The 18631-nt window shown below is 34.7% G+C and overlaps 1 protein-coding gene across 1 annotated transcript in view; it reads left to right on the forward strand.

The window, feature by feature from the left end:
- AGPS (alkylglycerone phosphate synthase) overlaps positions 1 to 18631 on the forward strand; it is a 136649-nt gene that overhangs the window by 109086 nt on the left and 8932 nt on the right. The window contains exons 17-19 of the mRNA XM_034654787.1: positions 2306 to 2395; positions 7193 to 7292; positions 9457 to 9514. Coding sequence (XP_034510678.1) covers positions 2306 to 2395; positions 7193 to 7292; positions 9457 to 9514 — 248 coding nt within the window. The remainder of the gene's footprint in view (positions 1 to 2305; positions 2396 to 7192; positions 7293 to 9456; positions 9515 to 18631) is intronic.

Genomic DNA, 18631 nt, shown 5'->3' on the forward strand with positions numbered 1-18631 from the left:
GAATTCCAGGGAATCCTAAAATTTAAGGGATGATTATACAAACAAGAGCTAGCAAAAGAGAATAATATCTAGAAGATTTGGAGGAAAACCAGTGATATGAGAGAATCCCAGGGAAATTTTTTTCAAGCAGGAAATTGTCAACAGGGTTAAATTTGCTGATAGGTCAGGTAAGAATTTAAAAGTATACACAGTTAATTTTCTCTCCCATAGAATGATTGGTCCAAATGGACTGAACTTTGTACAAGTTCTATGAAAGAATGCTTTCAGCACTCCCTCTGTACAAATCATTTCTGGAAAGTATCCTATTAAGGGTTTTAACCATTCAGTCATGTTCTTTGTCCCATCTTCTCCCCATTATTACTGTAGATTATTATTATTGTTGTTATGTAACACTTAAATTCTATTTTCTAGAGTCATGATAGAGAACTTGTTTATAAATTTATAATCTTCATTAACCCCTGTAGCTCTTAAAGCTTAGTAGGTTTTATTTATATTTATTTGTTTTATAAGTTGGATTTTCAAAATAAAGACACAATAAATTCCAATAATCCAAATACTTTTACAAGAGTATTTTAAAAACATGCATCCTTATCATTCCATAAATGAGGCATAGATAACCTTGATAAATCATGTTTGCCTGCAACTGTCATAGAATTAAGCAGAATTAACTTAAGAGCACTGTTTTGTAAAATCAGAATTTCTAAAACTTGCAGATATTATATTAAAGAAAGAAAATTTGACATGCTAATACAATAGCTAATAAAATACTGAAACTCTGTATTTATATTTTAGCATATATTCTTTGTTCTTACTGGAAATATAAGTAACTTTAATGTGTTTTATAAAGCAGAATCCATGTAAGTGGTACTGTTTTTATAAAATTGGTTCTCACACGGTCAAATCAGTCTTTAGACTAGAGATGGCCAGCCTTTTGAGTCTCTTTGTTATCTTTTCCGTTCTCCTGATTCTAAACAGACCAAGGTTTAAAACACAGAGTCAGTGTCTGTATGTAGCCAGAATGTTTTTTGGAGAATAAGATGGCTTATTTGTCCCCTAGGAGTTTTATTTTCCAAAAGAAATGGAATATGTAGTAATAACAAAATATACAGCTCACATTAAAAAATAGATTAATCTTTTGTCAGTCAAATCTTTTGTCCCTGGATCTCCACCCTAGAAGCTTTGATTGACATCTGTTTTCTATTTCAAAACTTTTTCCTGAGCATGGTCCCAAAATATGAATACGTAACCATTAAACCTTCTCCAGTCCAAAATAGGACCTTAAAAATTATATCAAAAACTAAACAACAAATCAGATGCCTTCATATTTTAAAGCAGCAGTATTTTGTAGTCTAAATGAAATTTGGTGAAATATGGATATAGTCTGTGTTTTAGTTAATAGTGATGTTCTCAAGTCAGTTTCTTAGTTTTGACAAATCTGTCATGGTTAATATATTATGTTAGCAATAGAGGAAGCCAGGGAAAGAGGAACTCTTTGTACTGTTTTTATGACTTTTCTGTATCTAAAACTATTTCATATTAAAAGTTTATTTAAAATATAGGAAAAAAGATTAATATTGTTAAATATTATCAATCCCCTCTTCCCTTTGTTTCTTACCTGTCTGCTTTCATTTTCATTGGCTTTTTTTTTTTTTAAGATTTTATTTATTTATTTGACGGAGATAGAGACAGCCAGTGAGAGAGGGAACACAAGCAGGGGGAGTGGGAGAGGAAGAAGCAGGCTCACAGCGGAGGAGCCTGATGTGGGGCTCGATCCCATAACGCTGGGATCATGCCCTGAGCCGAAGGTGGACGCTTAACCGCTGTGCCACCCAGGCGCCCCTCGTTGGCTTTTAATATCAGCCTAGCATAGCTTCGCACATAGTTCATGTCCAGTAAGTCTTTGATGAACTACATTTTAGCTCAGTGCTTGACAATAGGCTATTGGACATTTAGTATAACATGATTATTGTTTATTTTTATATTAAGGGAAACATCACATGGGCACAGATTGGTATTCCTATAAACCCAGAATTGAATTTTCATCAACATGTTTGTTATGGCTTTTTTTAAAGCTTTTACTATCTCATAATTAAATTTATTTTGAAATTGGGTTTGCCTAAATATAAGAAACCACCTTCAGGAGGCTTGAGTATGCTCTTCTGACTTCTGTCTTTCCTGTGGCAAAAAAAGAAGGAATTTTGCACCATTGAATTTATGAATGGATGGATGACAGATAAATTAGCGTTTATTCAAATTTTTGTAATTTATTTTAAAGCTTCATATTGTGTTCAATGATGTTTTCCAGGGTTGTGGATCTCTGTAGAAATGTAAAAGAACGAATAACAAGGGAATGCAAAGAGAAGGGTGTTCAGTTTGCTCCTCTTTCTACCTGCAGGTGAGTTCTTTTGTTTTTGTTGCCCTTGTACTACTTATCCTGAGAAAAACTCCACATTTTTTAATTAATGGAAAAACGTAGTTTGCCAACTGAGGGATGTCTTCAGTCTATTCCATTTATCAAGTTTTCCTAAACTTCCCTTTTGCTACCTTCTTAGGATTGTGCCACTAGGATTTTAGAGCAGTCCTCAACCCTTTAGGAGTAGAATACCTTTCCATAAGTGAGCCTTCTACCCTACTGGGACAGCATGACAGTGCAGAGCCAAACCTTTGAGCTCCTGGAATAAGTAAAGGATTCCCTCTTCATTCACTGAAACTATAAATCACATATATATTCAAGAAAGTATATTTTAATACACAGTCAACATAGCTTTTTCTTCAATAGACAAAAAGCACTTTTAACCACTTTATAAGTTATTGATTAAATGAATGGGCATAGAACAAAGGAATGAGTGGAGCAAAAAAGCCAAATGAAGATTAACTCTTGCTTTCAATACATCTTTCTACAGCAATTGGAAATGTTCTTATCTGACCTGGCTATTACAGTAGCCACAAGCCACATGTGGCTGTGGAGCTGTTGAAATGGGACTGTGGAACTTTATTTAATTTCAAATAACTTAAATTTAAAACACCAATGTGGCTGGTATCTTCCATACTGGGCAGATAACTGAAGGTCTTGTCCTCTTTGTTAAATAGCAGTCCAAAAGGAGGTTTTCTTGAGAAGGGGCACTTTGTATTCAGTCTTTTCTTATTAAAAGACCTGTATAAATCACCATATTAAATGTATCAAGATTGAATCGAGCATTTGACTCACCTATAAAGTTATAGAATTAATTGAAATGAAGAATAAAGGGAAATTAGGGGAGATTATATAGAGGGGATCCTTAAAGTAAATGATAACAGTAGTAATCTAGCACTTTAAAATTTATGAAACATTCTAGTTACGTAACTGCCTCTCCTTTTTTCTGTGTGTGTGTGTGTGTGTGTGTGTGGTTTTCAAGAATATAACTTAATATTTATTATAGATATAAACAAAAAATAATAATAGAAGCAAAATTATGTTAGGTAATTTGAGAAATAATGTAATATCTTTATTGTTAAGTGCCCTTGATGCGGGACTCTAAAACAACAGATATGCTTTACCAAAACACCATTTCTGTATATTTCTATTCGTGATGCTTGTTCTCATTTGCCTGGAATCACTTAATCTCAGCCTGGGAGGGCAAACCTGGGCCTATTCCAGCCCAAGAACCAGGCCCTGCTGGCCAACTGTATGTCCATGGCAACTTCCTGCTTTTTTTTCAATTTCTTTGTTTGTAACACTGCATGTTTCTGACGGTTGAAGGCACTGTTCTGCTGTCTATTAGTAATTCAATCTCTTTGAGCTCTAAGTTTATTATTAGTAAGGCAATGGTAATACCATCTACTTGATGAAGCTTGTGAGTCTGAAATGTGAAGGCATCTCTATATGAATGCCATTGTATTGTGAGATCATTACATGAAACTCGAGGTAGACAACCTATACTAGTGCTAATGAGGGAAATTTGGGTATTGTTTTTCTTCTCCAATGACAAATCTTCATGAAGGCATCCGATTGTTAAGTCCTCTTTGATATTTTAATACAGCATGATAATTTGCATATATTTGCTTTGCAAGACTAGAAATATTTCTATACTCTTCAGACTGCTATCTCTTCTGATTTTTTTCTTTTTTCTATCTTTTATATCCTTATCTTATACTTCCCTACTACCAGATTGTGTTTTTTAATTCTACTTATTGCCCCCCATTGGGACAGATATCTTTTGCTAAATTTTTGTGCTTCTGCTGGGGTAAGAAAGCAAAATTCTAACATGAGAGCTGAGGCAAGCATCTTTCTTATACATTAAATGTTCATGTCAACTAGAAGGATCTACTCGAAATTGTGTATTTTGCTTCTGTGTGGGATAGAGAGTCAGGGTTTGAAGACCATTTCAGGAAGTACTGAACCTATGTATTAACATGTTTTAGAACAAGTATATTCGGGGTTGGATCCAAGAACATAAAAGCTAGAAATGTGGATTTAGAGATTATTGACTGGTCATTTGATCTATCTAAAGGAAGGGAAAATAGGGGCTTTGTTTTGTGCAATAAAAAGCTTATAACTTGGTAAACCTACTGGTGGCCTAGTGACTAATCTTGGAGAGAACTTTTCCAAATAAATGTGTAAGAATGTACATGTTCCTTCTTTCGTTCTTTCTTTCTCTCTTATTTAATTTGAAAATGTCTTTTGAAGTAAGTCTTTTATTTTAAAGTGTAAGAAAAAATTTTGTGTTCATTTATATTATGAACCCAAATTGATGCCCAATTCTTTTGATAATCTGTTCTATTGGGCCTCTTAATATAATACAGAAAGCAAATCAGGCCTAATAATCCAAAAATCATTTGTTACCAGTAAAATTTGAAACATTTTAAATAATGGAATCTATTTTTTTGTAGTTGAGAATTTTTTTATTCCTTTGTTTTATCAAATAGCGACTTAATAGATTTTATCCCCTCTTCCTCCTTCTCCCCCACCTCCCTATTTATCTCTCTAGACTTCTCCCCTTCCATTATGAGAATATCACTGTGACAAACCACTACTTACTGAAAGTTATTGGAAAGTAAAATATTCTGCCTCAGGACACCTACCATAATAGCACAAGTATTGGTTCTTTAGAAGGAACTCATAAGGCCTAACTAAGGTTCTTTATTATGTATTGTAGGTAGATAGACTAAATTTGACACGTCATTTATTAAGTAGCTTTTTTTTAAGAATGATTGTCTGATTAAAGCTTATATGCTCCGCTTCCGTGATCATTTTATAAAACCAAAATTTAGAATGTGCAGTCTAGTTATTTGAATGGTTTTGGTAAGGAGTTTTAAATATAGTTCTTACATCTCGTACTTGATAAAACTAACATTTAACCAGTTTGATTTTAGTTCAGTTTGATTCGAGCTGCTAAATAGTGTGGCCAAGGAGATTATTGTGTGTTGAATGTAAATGTTGAATGTATGAGATACATTTTTGAAACTAGTTTTTTAAAAAGTTATTCTAAAATTAACTTGAAATAATTATAGCTTTCATTGAAATCAAAGATCCCAAGGAAAATAACTAGCTGTAGGGTGCCTTTATTGAGTTCATTTATTTCATTTCTGTTAAAATGTACTTTGTATACTGGAATAGAAATTCTAACCCTTAATTTTCTGAAGAAATTTTATGGGAAGGAATTACTGGCCAGTGAGTGTAATGTAAGAAAAGAACTCCACAAATTTTTTTAGAAATTAAAGACTAATATAATGACTTTGGCAGGCATGCTATCACCTGTCCAGATGATTTTGGAAGAGGTTGGTGTTTAAGTATCTTAAATGATAGAATTGATCTATTAAAAGGTGTAGATCTGGGTCAGTTTCTGAAGTAGATCCAAACTGAAGTTTTCTAAAAAATGTTGATTATTTTTACTTTGTCTTTGAGTTACTGATCAATGAAACTTTGTTATGACTTTTAGAAGTGTGTTTATCTATTGAAAACTGAACTCTGTGGTATAAGTCCTAGATTTGTTGGAAGGTAGCAGTGCTCTATTAACATTTAGTTGCATTTTCTATATATTGGTATTCAAATATGAATGATAAATATTTTACTAATTGCTATAAACTCATTTCACTCAGGTATCTTTTCAATTTATTTAAATTTAGTTATTCCTAAATGATAGTGCCCTCGTAGTTAAAATGGTTCTCCAGTTTTTCTTAAACTTTGTAAATCTGGTACTTAAAATGTAAACATTCAGGGGATCTTTTTTATGAGTGTGAATTAACACTAGAAGAAGCACACAGCTGGCAAATTGACAGTAGCATTGTTAAACAGTTCATTTCTTCTGTTCTGAGGCACCTAACATTTGGCCTAAAAGGCCATTAAAATTTTAGATTAGATTCTGTTTGTATTGTTGTAGTAAAAAGAGTATTTCCTCTGTATTTGCTCCTTCTGTTAAATTCTTTGTAGGAACCTCTGTAAATTGCACTCACAGATCTGACTATGATTATCTTAGCCCTCTTTTAAATGCTTCACCTAATTGCATTTTGAGAGCCCAGATATATATCATATATATGATTTAATAATCTAATGTGCTTGGTATCTTTTGCAAACACACATACAACATGTACACATATGGGGCCCGGAGTGTAAAACCTTCAGAGACAGTATTTTAAAGCCATGTCACTGCATTTGATCTGATCATTCAATTTGTTTCCAAAGTTCTTAATAATTATTAATGTGAAGATGCTATATTTAACCCAGCCTGATCATTTTTGGTATTTGGACATTTCTCTTGTTTCCGAGGTGTAAGTTCTCATGCTTATTTCTGTTGACTTTGAGGAAGTTTAGAAGGCTTATAATGGATCACCAAGTTCCATCTAGTCTGTTTGGGGACTACTTTAACTTCGCTATACTTTGTAACAAAACCAAACCAAACCAGTCTCTTTTGAGGATGTGGGGCTTTTGTTTATTTCAGGCCAATTGGAGAAATATTTGCATTGTTTTTAATTTTTTAAACTCTTTGGGTAATAACCCAGACTTAACCAAAAAAAGTTGTTAAAAACAGTACAAATAGTCCCTGTATTTCCTTCATCCAGCCAATCTCCCATTCCTTCCATGGAGTTAAGAGTCTGGGTAGAGAATGAGATTATGGCTTAAGCAAATTAAATGATTTTACCTTTACATTTCTAGATGTTAAATCTGATTTCACTTAACTTAAAGCCTTGCGGGGATTGTCTGTTTGTTTTTTAGGGTGACGCAGACTTATGATGCAGGTGCATGTATCTATTTCTACTTTGCCTTTAACTACAGGGGAATAAGTGACCCACTGACTGTGTTTGAACAGACTGAGGTAATTTTACATATATGAGTGTACTCTTTACATTCTTTTATTAATTCAAATAAACTTTCCTATCAGTTTATGAATTTTAGTTTGAGTCTCTTTAATCAGTGGCTTACCTGGTTGGTAGTTCATAGAAATGAGAAGCATATTTGGTGCACGGAGTTGTATACTGAATTGTGAGTCTAAAATTAATAATATTCTCTAGAGATATTAGAATTAGTATTCTGAAATTAATATTCTGTAGCCTGTGATTCTTTGGTTGCTATTTACAGTATGTAAGACCTGATTAAATTAAATAGAAAGGACTGTAGGAATCCTTGCTATCACTTCGGCAATTCACCCATTTGCCGATGGTGGCTACAGTTGAGGTCAGCAGCCCTAATGTTCTTGGTGTGTGTTGCTGTAATGTCCTCATTCTAAGTTTATAATTTTCTGTTTCCTATAGCTATACATAGGCTATTGAGGTTCATTTGCTGCCAGTTTCTGTTAACATTTTTTGAATGGCCTTAAGATTCCAATTTTCATTATAAGTATGCCTAGAGTTGAAGAGACAGACTAGACTATGGAGGAACTGGGAGGAGACTGGGTTTGTTAAAACCTCAGGTGTGCTAGTGTTTAAAACCTAGTGTCTTAATGTTATTTCATGCCTGCCAAAGGTAGCACCATGCAATGATTTTTCAGTGGCATGCTTTTAGACTCAAACCATAGCAGGGTTTGGTTGGCTCCCTCCTATGCCTCCTTTTTTTTTTTTTTAACAGCTTTTTTGAAGTATAATGGAAATACAGGAAACTGCACATATTTGGAGTGTACAATTTGATGAGTTTTACATATGTTTACACTTGTGAAAATATCGCCCAATCAAAATAATGAACATATTTATCACCCTCAAAAGTTTGAGTACTTTTCCATTAGGTTAGCCTTTCAGTGTTTTGGTTGCCCTCTGGCTCCTCAAAGGCCCTGTCCCTGTGCTACTACAAGGTGAAATTACTCCTTTTTCCCCAATCCAAACTGCCATTCTCTAAGCAATACTAATTTCAAGCAGTTATTGCTTTATTTAAAATTATTTGTTTAATTAATGTAATAATTTACTAAATTTATAATAATGTTATTTAAAATAATTTGTTAGACGATATAATGCTAGCATTTTTTGGATTCATTTGAAAAACGCTAAATCCTAAGTGATGAGAGTTCATACAAGTTACTTTGCAATGAGATGTGGTCCGTCTATCCTGCCTGGGCCCTCTTCTACCTGGCCTAACTCCTGATAGTTTATACACACCTGAATAATTCTTGAGAGGTTCTAGGCACTATAGATATTTCACCTCATGACTGGTATATACTCATGAATTGAATATAATTCTACTTCCGTTCCCCTTTTTTCACTCTGCACTTCAGTCATTCTCTATTTTGCTTTAAGTGTTTTTCTAACCTTAGTGCTGTATAAGGAGATTAATCAGGGCCAAACATGTTAGGAGGAGAAAACAAGGGTTTTTTTTAAATGTCCATAGGTCTGACAATAATTTGACCCAGGACATTGACCTAAGAAATATTCTCTATAAGGGCTCTTCTAGTTGATCTCTGATAGCTTTGCAAGTAATTTTTGAGTCTGATGCCCAGTTTATGACATTTGGCGAGTAATTTAGCCATCTAAGCCTCATTTTCTTTGTGAAATATGGATAATTGTAATTATTCCATAAGGCGATAGTGGAAAATAAATGAATTACTACAGGTGAATTGCTTAGTGTACTTTTGTAGACATAAAATAAGCAGTTAAATGTTAAAATAAGCAGTTAAAATAAATGTGAGTTACTAACACTTGTTGGTATAGTGACATGTTTACTTCAGAGTAGGACTTGACTGTCTTCACAAAACATTTTATTATTATTAACAATGTAGTGCTGCTGAGTTGATCATTTTGTCTTCTTTTTCTTTTCTACAATCTTGAAGTGACTATTGTAAACATAGTGACCATTCACTAGAAAAAAACATATAAAGCTAGGCTGCATATTTAATTGTTTCTTAAATGTAGTTAACCCAAGAGAAAGGCAAATTAGGCTTCTAGTTTGTTATTTAACCCAAGAATTATGTGCCTCCTTTGGGAGCTGGGTCTTACTCTTTCACTTCAAAGTGAAACCTAAGTAGCAACTATTTGTTGTGTTGTTTCCAAATACAGGCAGCAGCTAGAGAAGAAATCCTTGCTAATGGAGGGAGCCTGTCGCATCATCATGGAGGTAGAATTTCTAATATTCCTACTGTTAAAAATAATTGGTTTGATAAAGTGCTGGGGAGAGCCACAACAGTACGCAATTTGAGGCACCTGATATTTCTTGAGAGTTTGTATGTCTGTCATTGAGGTAGCCTAGGTTGTGGTAGTAACCAACAGAAGAAATATTAAACATTACTGTTTTTCTTTTCAAGTATAAAACCTCTGTTTCTCTAATTTAGACACTAAGTTAATTACTTGCCGTGCCTTAGATGTTAAAACAGAAATGAGTCAACATTTTGATTTCCGCATCATAGACATTTCATTGTTTCTCAGCTCTTGCACGTAAATCAGTTTGACTTTCTGGTTGTTTTTATACTTCCTGATTGTAGGTTTTTAACACATTGTCAGTATCAGGTAACAAAAATATAGGTCAGATCATATTACAATAAACCTTCTGTAATTTATGTGCCTTTTCAGGTTCTAGGCCTATAAGTCTTTATTTGTTAAAGATTCCCAAGTTTGATGAAATGATTTATTTTTAGAATAAATTGGCTTGAACTTGAATGTAGCTAGGTTTGATTGCATATTAATTTATTAAGAGATTCTGCCTCATTTAAATAGAAATCTTTTATTTCTATCATATTTCTCATATTTCTATTTTTTGTGTGCTCAGAAATTACAACTGCATAGAAAAAACCCTAAACTCCCTGGTTTCCTCTAGTGCTTAGAAAAAGTAACTAGGTAAGCCTAAATACAAAGTATATTCATATGTGCTGCTCCCGTTGCCAGCTTGCCGTCTTCTAAACTACTAAATATTGGAGTGTCCTCCAGGACTCCGCCCTGAGCCAGTTTGTTCTGTGTTCACTCCATTGGTGATTACCTCAGTCCTAGGACTTAAAGACATGCTGATGATTCTCAACTACCAGAAAACATCACCACCACAACATTCTAGTTCAAGTCACTATTTCTTCCTGGTGAGACTGCTGTAGTAGCATCTTAACTGGTCTGTCTACTTCCACTCTTTCTCCCCTACTGTCATTTCTGTTGCTGCCAGAGTAATCTTTTTCCAAAACTCAATGTTTTCTCCTCATACTCAAAATAAAATCCAAACTCCTTATCAGGACTTTCAAGGATATACATGTGTCTATCTCTCCATCCACATCTCTTACTACTTTTTTACTTGACCAGCATTGCCTTTCTTGCTATTCTTCAGACCTACCAACCCCCTTTCCCCTGCAAGGTCTTTGTTGTTTCTTCTTTTTCTGATGTTCTTTCTTTCTCTTGTTTTTCTGCCAGATATTTTCATGGCTCACTTTCCCCATCATTTAATTCTCTGATAAAAACGTCACCTTCTTAGAGGTATCTTCCCTGTTCTCTTGTTTAGTTTCTGTGTTCCTCATTTGAGTAAGTTCAATGAGGTTACTGACTTTATCTTGCTCATCACTGTGTTTGCCAGTACCTAGTACAGTGACTACTGGCTCTTCTATGTAGTGGATGCTCAATGAATATGTTAAGTGAGTGGATAAGTGCCCAAGTGCTTACAGAATTTGGGGCAGTTTTGCAAATTCTCAAACAGCTCTGAATCTTTCATATTAAAATGGCTATAGTCTCATTGTTAACTTAGCTTCAAACATTTAATGGTCAGGCCTTGTTGGAATATAGGGTCATGTCTAATCATGAAAAGCCTCAGTTTATTCCATAATATTTCTGAGAGTGTATTAGCAGAGCCAGTTATTTAGTAGAAAAGCAGGATAAAATAATGTGCATTTCTCTACAACTGCATAACAGCAGCCAATTTAGTGTTCTTCCATAGATGCATTAAGTATGTAAGGTTCCATTCAAACTTTTTCTTAAAGCAAATAAAAGGTCGAGAGGCTTGTAAACAGAGGGGAAAGAACATAGACTTTGGAATCAAATCTGTATTTGACTCCTGGCTCTTGCACTTAACTAGCTGTGTGCCCTTAGGAAAATAACTTCTCTGAGCTGGTGTTCTCTTCTACAAAATAGGAATAATAGTACCTATCTTGTATATTATTAAAAGAATTACATGTGATAATGTATGTAAAGCATCTAAGGTGCCTTGCATACAGTAGGTGCTTAAAAAAAAAGGCTTAAAAAAATAGGAATAGACAACTCCAAATGGAAACTCTGGTTTATATTCTTAACCATTGAAGAAAGGGTTACAGTTTATATGGATACATTCATACATTTAAGGGATATGATACAACAATTGTCCTAACATATTTTCAATTGTAACCTGCAGTTGGTCTCATTCTATAGGAAGTTCTATTATAATCTATATGAAAGAGAAATTTCCTTCACACTCTTGGCTACAAAATATGCTATACAAAAATGTCTATTTTCATAAATGCTTCCTACTTAAAGTTAATCATCTAATTTGTAAATGTCAAATATCCTGTGCTGTTCAGTATAGTTTCATAAAACAGAAACCTTTCTATGTAAGTTTGAAGTAGAATGGGTTTAATTGTCCTGCTAAACTTAACTAATGACAGAGCTTTTGAGAGATCACTTCTTTTTATGTGAAGGAAAGATTTTCCTTAATTTGCATCCTGAACCTAAAACTAGTTGACCTCAAAGTGTCATCTTTATTTACTGACCTTCAGGCAGTGTCGTGACATTTTCAGTACCATTTTTGATTCAAGAGTAGAAGGGTTGCGGGTTTGGAGAATATTGATGCAATTTCTCTGAGAGGGTTTGGCCTGTAATTGTGATTAATAACGGTTGCTTTCGCTATCTGGAAACAGGCAGACTGGTTTGTCTGCCTACAATCATGCTGTGATAAATGGAGCTATTTTAACTCTGGTTTTGTGTATCAAAGAAAACAGATGTAGTCTGGAACTGGAGGCTATAGGAAATACAAAGCCTGCTTAACTTAATCTTCATACTGCTTGTTTTTGTAACTGACGAGCTGGTCAGTTTAAAGAGTTTGTATCAGCCATGTACTTAATTTCAATTTATGACTTAAGTTTTTAAGTTGTTCATTGGCTAAAATTATACCTGAGTCCTTGTCAGGAAGTACAATTCTTTGATTAAATAAAACCAGTCTTAGTTTAAATATTGGTGTCTTTACCTAGCCAAAATTATTTCCTATTGTTAGAGAATAATTGTGGGACAGCTGTTCCAAGGTTGGGGTTTTTTTTTTTTTGGTTTTTTGGTTTTTTTGTGGTCTTAACAGATCCAGTAGTATCAGAAACTTTAAAAGTAAAAAAGAGACTACTCAAAAGAATCAGCAAAAGATTGGCTTTGAAGCCCTTTGTTAAAGCGATAGTGTGAAATAAAAGACATATATATTGGAAAGGAAGAAATAAAATTCTTAGTATTAATAGATGCCATAATTGCCTATGTAGAAAATCGCAAAGAATCTATAAAAACAAGATCAGCAAGATTGCAGAATTTAAGAGCACACACAAAAATCAATGACATTTCTAATATTAAGAACAAACCTAGAGAAACCAAAATTTAAAATACAATACCATTTCCAGTTGCTTCAAAGAAAATGAAGTGAACATAAATCTAATAAGATTTGTACATACTTAGGCATAAATCCAACAAAATATTTACAGGATCAGTATTCTGAGAATTATAGTATGTTGATGAAAAAAAAATCAAAGGAGACCTAAATAAGTGGAGAGACCGTGTTCATGGATTGGTTGAAAACTCGGCAGAGTGAAGACGGTCATTTCCAGATTTATTTATTTATTTGTTAAATGCGATTCCCATTAAAATTTCAGCAAAATTTTTAGTAGACATAGAAAAGATTATTCTAAAATTTATATGGCAAGACAAAGGAACTAGATACCCGAAACAATTATGAAAAAGAAGATGAAGTCACAGGAATCTGTCTACTTGGTTTCAAAACTTTGTATTATAGCTCTAGTAAAATCAGGACTGTGCTGTTGAAGGAGAGAGAGAAACATCGTCAGTGGAAGGGAATAGAAAACCCTGCCATAAGTATGTCCAACTGATTTTGACAACAATACAGAAGCAGTCCAGTAGGGGAGGTATATAGTTTTTCAAGAAATAGTGCTGTAGTAAGTGGACATCCATAAGCCCCCCACACCAAAAAGAATCTTGACCTAAATTTCAACATCTTATACCAAAATTAACTCAAAATTGATAATGGACTTAAATGTAAAACATAAAATAATAAAACTTTTAGAAGAAAATAGGAAAAAATCTTCAGGGTCTAGAGTTAGGCAAAGAGTTCTTAGGCTGATCACCAGAAGTACAATCCATTAAAGGAAAAGTTGATAAATTTAATCTAATTAAAATTAAAAACGTTTGGTCTGTGAAGGACTCTGATAAGTAGATGAAAAGATAAGCTACGGAGTAGTAGAAAATACGTGCAAATCGCATGTCCAACAAAGGCTTATGTCTGTAATATATAAAGAACTCTCAAAACTCAAGAGTAAGGTGCAAACAATCCAATTAGAAAGTGGGCAAAAGAGCTGAAGAATCATTTCACTGAAGAGGATATACAGATGGTAAATAATCACATGAAAAGAGGCTCAACATCATTAGCTATTAAGAAAATGCAAATTAAAGCCACAAAGGAAATCACTACACACCTATCAGAGAGCTAAAATTAAAAAATGCTGGTGAGGATATGAAGAAATTAGATCAATAATACATTGCTGGAGGGGAATGCAAAGTGGTACAGCCACTCTGTAGACACTTTGGCAGTTTTTTTTATAAAATCAAACATGCAACTACCATTTTACCCAACAATTACACTCTTGTATATACCAGAGAATTGAATACCAGAGAATTAAAAACTTACACTCACAAAAACCTGTGCACGAGTATTCAGGGCAGCTTTACGTATAATAGTCCCATACTGGAAATAGCCTAGATGTCCTTCAACTAGTGGTTGGTACATCCATACCATGGTCAACTCCTCAGCAATAAGAAGGAACCAACTATAAGTGCATGCAACAACTTGGATGACTTTCCAGGGAATAGCCACTCTGGAAAACAGTATGGAGTTCCTCAAAAAGTTAAAAATAGAGCTACCCTGTGACCCAGCAATTGCACTACTAGGTTTTTACCCAAAGGATACAAACATAGTGATTTGAAGGGGCACATGCACCCCAATGTTTTAGCAGCAGTGTCCCCAATAGCCAAAATATGAAAAGAGCCCAGATGTCTCTCGGCAGATGAATGAATAAAGATGTGTGGTGTGGTGTGTGTGTGTGTGTGTGTGTGTGTGTGTGTGTGTGAGAGTATAAAGTGGGATGTTACTCAGCCATCAAAAAAAAAATCTTACCATTTGCAATGATGACGATGGAACTAGAGGGGATTATGCTAAGCAAAATAAGTCAGTCGGAGAAAGACATAATATGACTTCACTCATCTGTGGAATTTAAGGAAAAAAACAGATGAACATAGGGGAAGGAAAGGAAAAATAAAAAAAAGATGAAATCAGAGAGGGAGATAAACCGTAAGGGATCTTAACTATAGGAAAGAAACTGAGGGTTGCTGGTGGGGCGGGGGGTGGTGGGATGGGGTAACTGGATGATGGGTATTAAGGAGGGCACGTGATGTAATGAGTACTGGGTGTTATATGCAACTGATGAATCACTAAACTCTACCTCTGAAACTAATAATACTCTATATGTTAATTAATAGATTTTAAACTTAGAAAATGTATAACAGGAAAAAATCCCTATAGATATTTTCAGATGTGAATCTATTAAAAGTGACTTTAGTTAAAATTTTTTAAAAATGTTGTTATGTGTTGTCTAATACAAAACCTACTAGGCTACTTGTGGCTATTTAAATTTAAATCAATTAAAATTAATTAAAATTAGGGGCGCTTGGGTGGCTCAGTCCATTAAGCATCCAACTCTTGATTTCGGCTCAGGTCATGATCTCAGGATTGTAAGATCGAGCTCCATGTCAGGCTGCGCACTGGGTGTGGAGCCTGCTTAAGATTCTCTCTCCCTCTCCCTCTGCCCCTCCTTCACCTCTCTGTCTTAAAAAAACGATAATTAAAAAATTCACAGGGTGCCTGGGTGGCTTAGTCAGTTGAGTGTCTGCCTTCAGCTCACGTTATGATCCAGGGGTCCTGGGATCAAGCCCTGAGTGGCGCTCCTTGCTCAGCTGGGACCCTGCTTCTCCCTCTCCCTCTTCCTCTCCCTGCTGCTTGTGTTCTCTCTCTCTCTCTCTGTCTCTCAAATAAATAATAAATAAAATCTTTTTTTAAAAAAAGATTTTATTTATTAATTTGACAGAGTGGTAGCAAGAGAGGAACACAAGCAGGGGGAGTGGGAGAGGGAGAAGTAGGCTTCCCGCTGAGCAGGGAGCCCGATGCGGGCCTCGATCCCAGAACGCTGCGATCATGACCTGAGCCGAAGGCAGACTCTTAACGACTGAGCCACCCAGGTGCCCCAATAAATAAAATCTTTAAAAAAATAAAATGAAATGAAACTTAAAATTCATTTCCTCACTTGCACTAGCTACATTTCAAATGCTAATATCCACATGTGGGTAGGGGCTATGATGCTGAATAGTGCAGATAAAGAACATTTCTATCATAAGAGGGATAGTGCTGTGAAGCTTTATTCCACATATATATATATATATATATATATATATTCACCATTGGCTAGAAAAATGGTGCAAGAAATGACTTACAAGTTTTTTTCAATAGATGTTGAATTCAAGTTTTTAGGAGTTAACTTTTAAAATGAAGTAGCAGTAGTCATCAGTGCCATTGATATTCTCAGATGTAACTTCCGTCTATCACTTTCTCCAGAATTTCTCTCAGTTTGGTCAGTAGCCTCAAATTTAGAGCAAGTTCACCTTGCAAATGGCAATAAACCATTTGCTACTAATCCAGTTGGTTGTAGCAGTGGAAGTATGTTGCCCTTATGGAAATTGTTTGGGCTTCTAAGAGATAGCCCCTTGGAAGCACATAGTCCAGGATTTCATTTATGGCACTGCTGACATTTTGGTCCAGATAATTCTTTGTTCTGGAGACTGTTCTGTGCATTCTAAGATGTTTAACAGCATCCCTGGCTTCTGTCCTCTTCAATGCTGGTAACATCAACCCGGTTAGGACAACCAAAAATGTCTGTAGACATTACTACATGTACGTTGGAGGGCAAAATTGCCACCACTGAAACCACTGATAGAGTCCAGAAAGTCCTAGAGATTTGAAAGAAAGAGTTTTAGGTTCTTTGACTTACCTCTTATTTTAACTACTGTAAAATAACTCTGATTATATCCAAGAAATAATGTCAAAATATAGGAAGTGCAAGGCAAATATAAGCAATGGGAATTAAAGAAACTCGGATAGCTTTCCCTAGATACTTGAATTTCTGCTCCCAATCTAACAGGACTCACAGATAACTGTGGTTCCGTATTTATTTTTTATGTCAACTAACATTTATTGAACTCTTACTGTGTGGCATACACTGTTCAACAACAGAACCACAAAAATGAATAAATCATGGCCCTAGTGTTCAGGCAGCATATGATGTTTTCTATTTTTTTCTGCCCTTATCTGTCTCATGTTATTTCACCTGTTCACTTGCTTTTTACTCCATTGTATAGGCGTTGACAGCTTGGGTTTAAATTTCAAGTTTGTGAAGCCATCTATGGGGGAAGTATAACAGAATTAGCACTTGATTATGTTCTGAAGACAGATCTCCTGTGATCTGTTATCGGCCCTAGTAATTTAAACTTTTATTCTATTTCATTATCTCTAAAGACCTATTTAAGGATCAATAAGATCTCCGAGCTATTGTATGGACTGCACAGATGAAATCTTAGCATGAGGAAAAATGACATTTGAAATATTTAATAAAAAATGTTCAATAAAAGAAAAATCCTTTTAGATTTTAATTGCTTTGTTAAAGCCTGTTGTATCCATCCGCTTGTCATCTCAGTATCGGGTTTCATTAGTAGAAAATAAGCCAAATATTTAAAAAAGAAATGGAAACATAATTTTAAGTATCCACAAAGCACTAAACTAAACTCTTGGGTAGGCATAGTCCCATCTCATGTGCCTTTAAAGCCTGGATGTTAGCATCCCTGAGTTGGAGCTCTGTTGGCTAACATTTAGCATGTACCTCACGAGAACCAAATGCACACAAAAATATATAGCACAAATATATGGACAACTACATCCTCTTTTCATGTTGAAACCCTCCCTCTGAAGAAGCATCATCACAGATCACCTCAAAGAGTGGAAGTTGTCCATGTTCTCTGTTCTCATCAGTACCTAACAAGTTTCATGGGGCCAGAACCTCAAATGGCGTGAGGTTGTTGGGCTGATTTCAACTCATCTTCCAGCACTGATTCCTTACATAATCCACCAGCAATTTGGTTGGATTAATTAAAACTTGAAATACAAAGTTAATGCTCTGATCACTCATACAAGCAGTTAAGTCTAGATTTTCTCTTTAAAATCTGACCTATAGAATAGTACTAAAGTGATATCCAGGATGCCCAAACTAGAACTTTCAAAATATAGTTGTTATGTAATAATGGTTAGGTGCTTTTAGCTTTGGAAATTGTACTTCTGAGCTTTAGTTTTGGTAATCTTCTAAATGTATTGTCTGTTTCATAATTGTTGTTTAAATAAGTATATAATCTTTGCAATCTTATAACCAAATTCATAATTCAAAAAGTTTTTAATTTGTTTAGCTAAAAAGAACTCTGGCTAACAGACCCCAGATTTATCCCTTTTAAAACAGGACTATTTGGTAGCTTCTGCTAAGCCTTCAGTCCCTTAGACCACAAAGAGTAGTTCCAGATAATTTTTGGTGACTAGGCTGGCTATCAGGACCACATTTTTCACACCCAGTGCTCCCAGTACTCCCTGTACATGTTTGGTCATTCATACCACAAAATGCATTCTTTCTTGGAGCAGTTATCATCCAAAGGGGATTGTTGAACTTGTGATTTCAAATACTGGCTTCTATTTCCTCTGTTCCAAAAGTAGTTTTTTTAAAAGGTACTGTATATTGGGGAGGAACATAAAATACTTGTCTTATCCAAGCTGTATATATATCGTTAGATATTAAGTTGTAAAAAGGTAAATTCCATTTTTAATTTAAGTGGAAAAAGAATTTTCCCATTAGTTGTGATAATGTTCAGCATTTAGCTGGTCTAT

This window comes from Ailuropoda melanoleuca, chromosome 2, assembly GCF_002007445.2.
Source record: "Ailuropoda melanoleuca isolate Jingjing chromosome 2, ASM200744v2, whole genome shotgun sequence".
NCBI classification, from domain to species: Eukaryota; Metazoa; Chordata; class Mammalia; order Carnivora; family Ursidae; genus Ailuropoda; species Ailuropoda melanoleuca.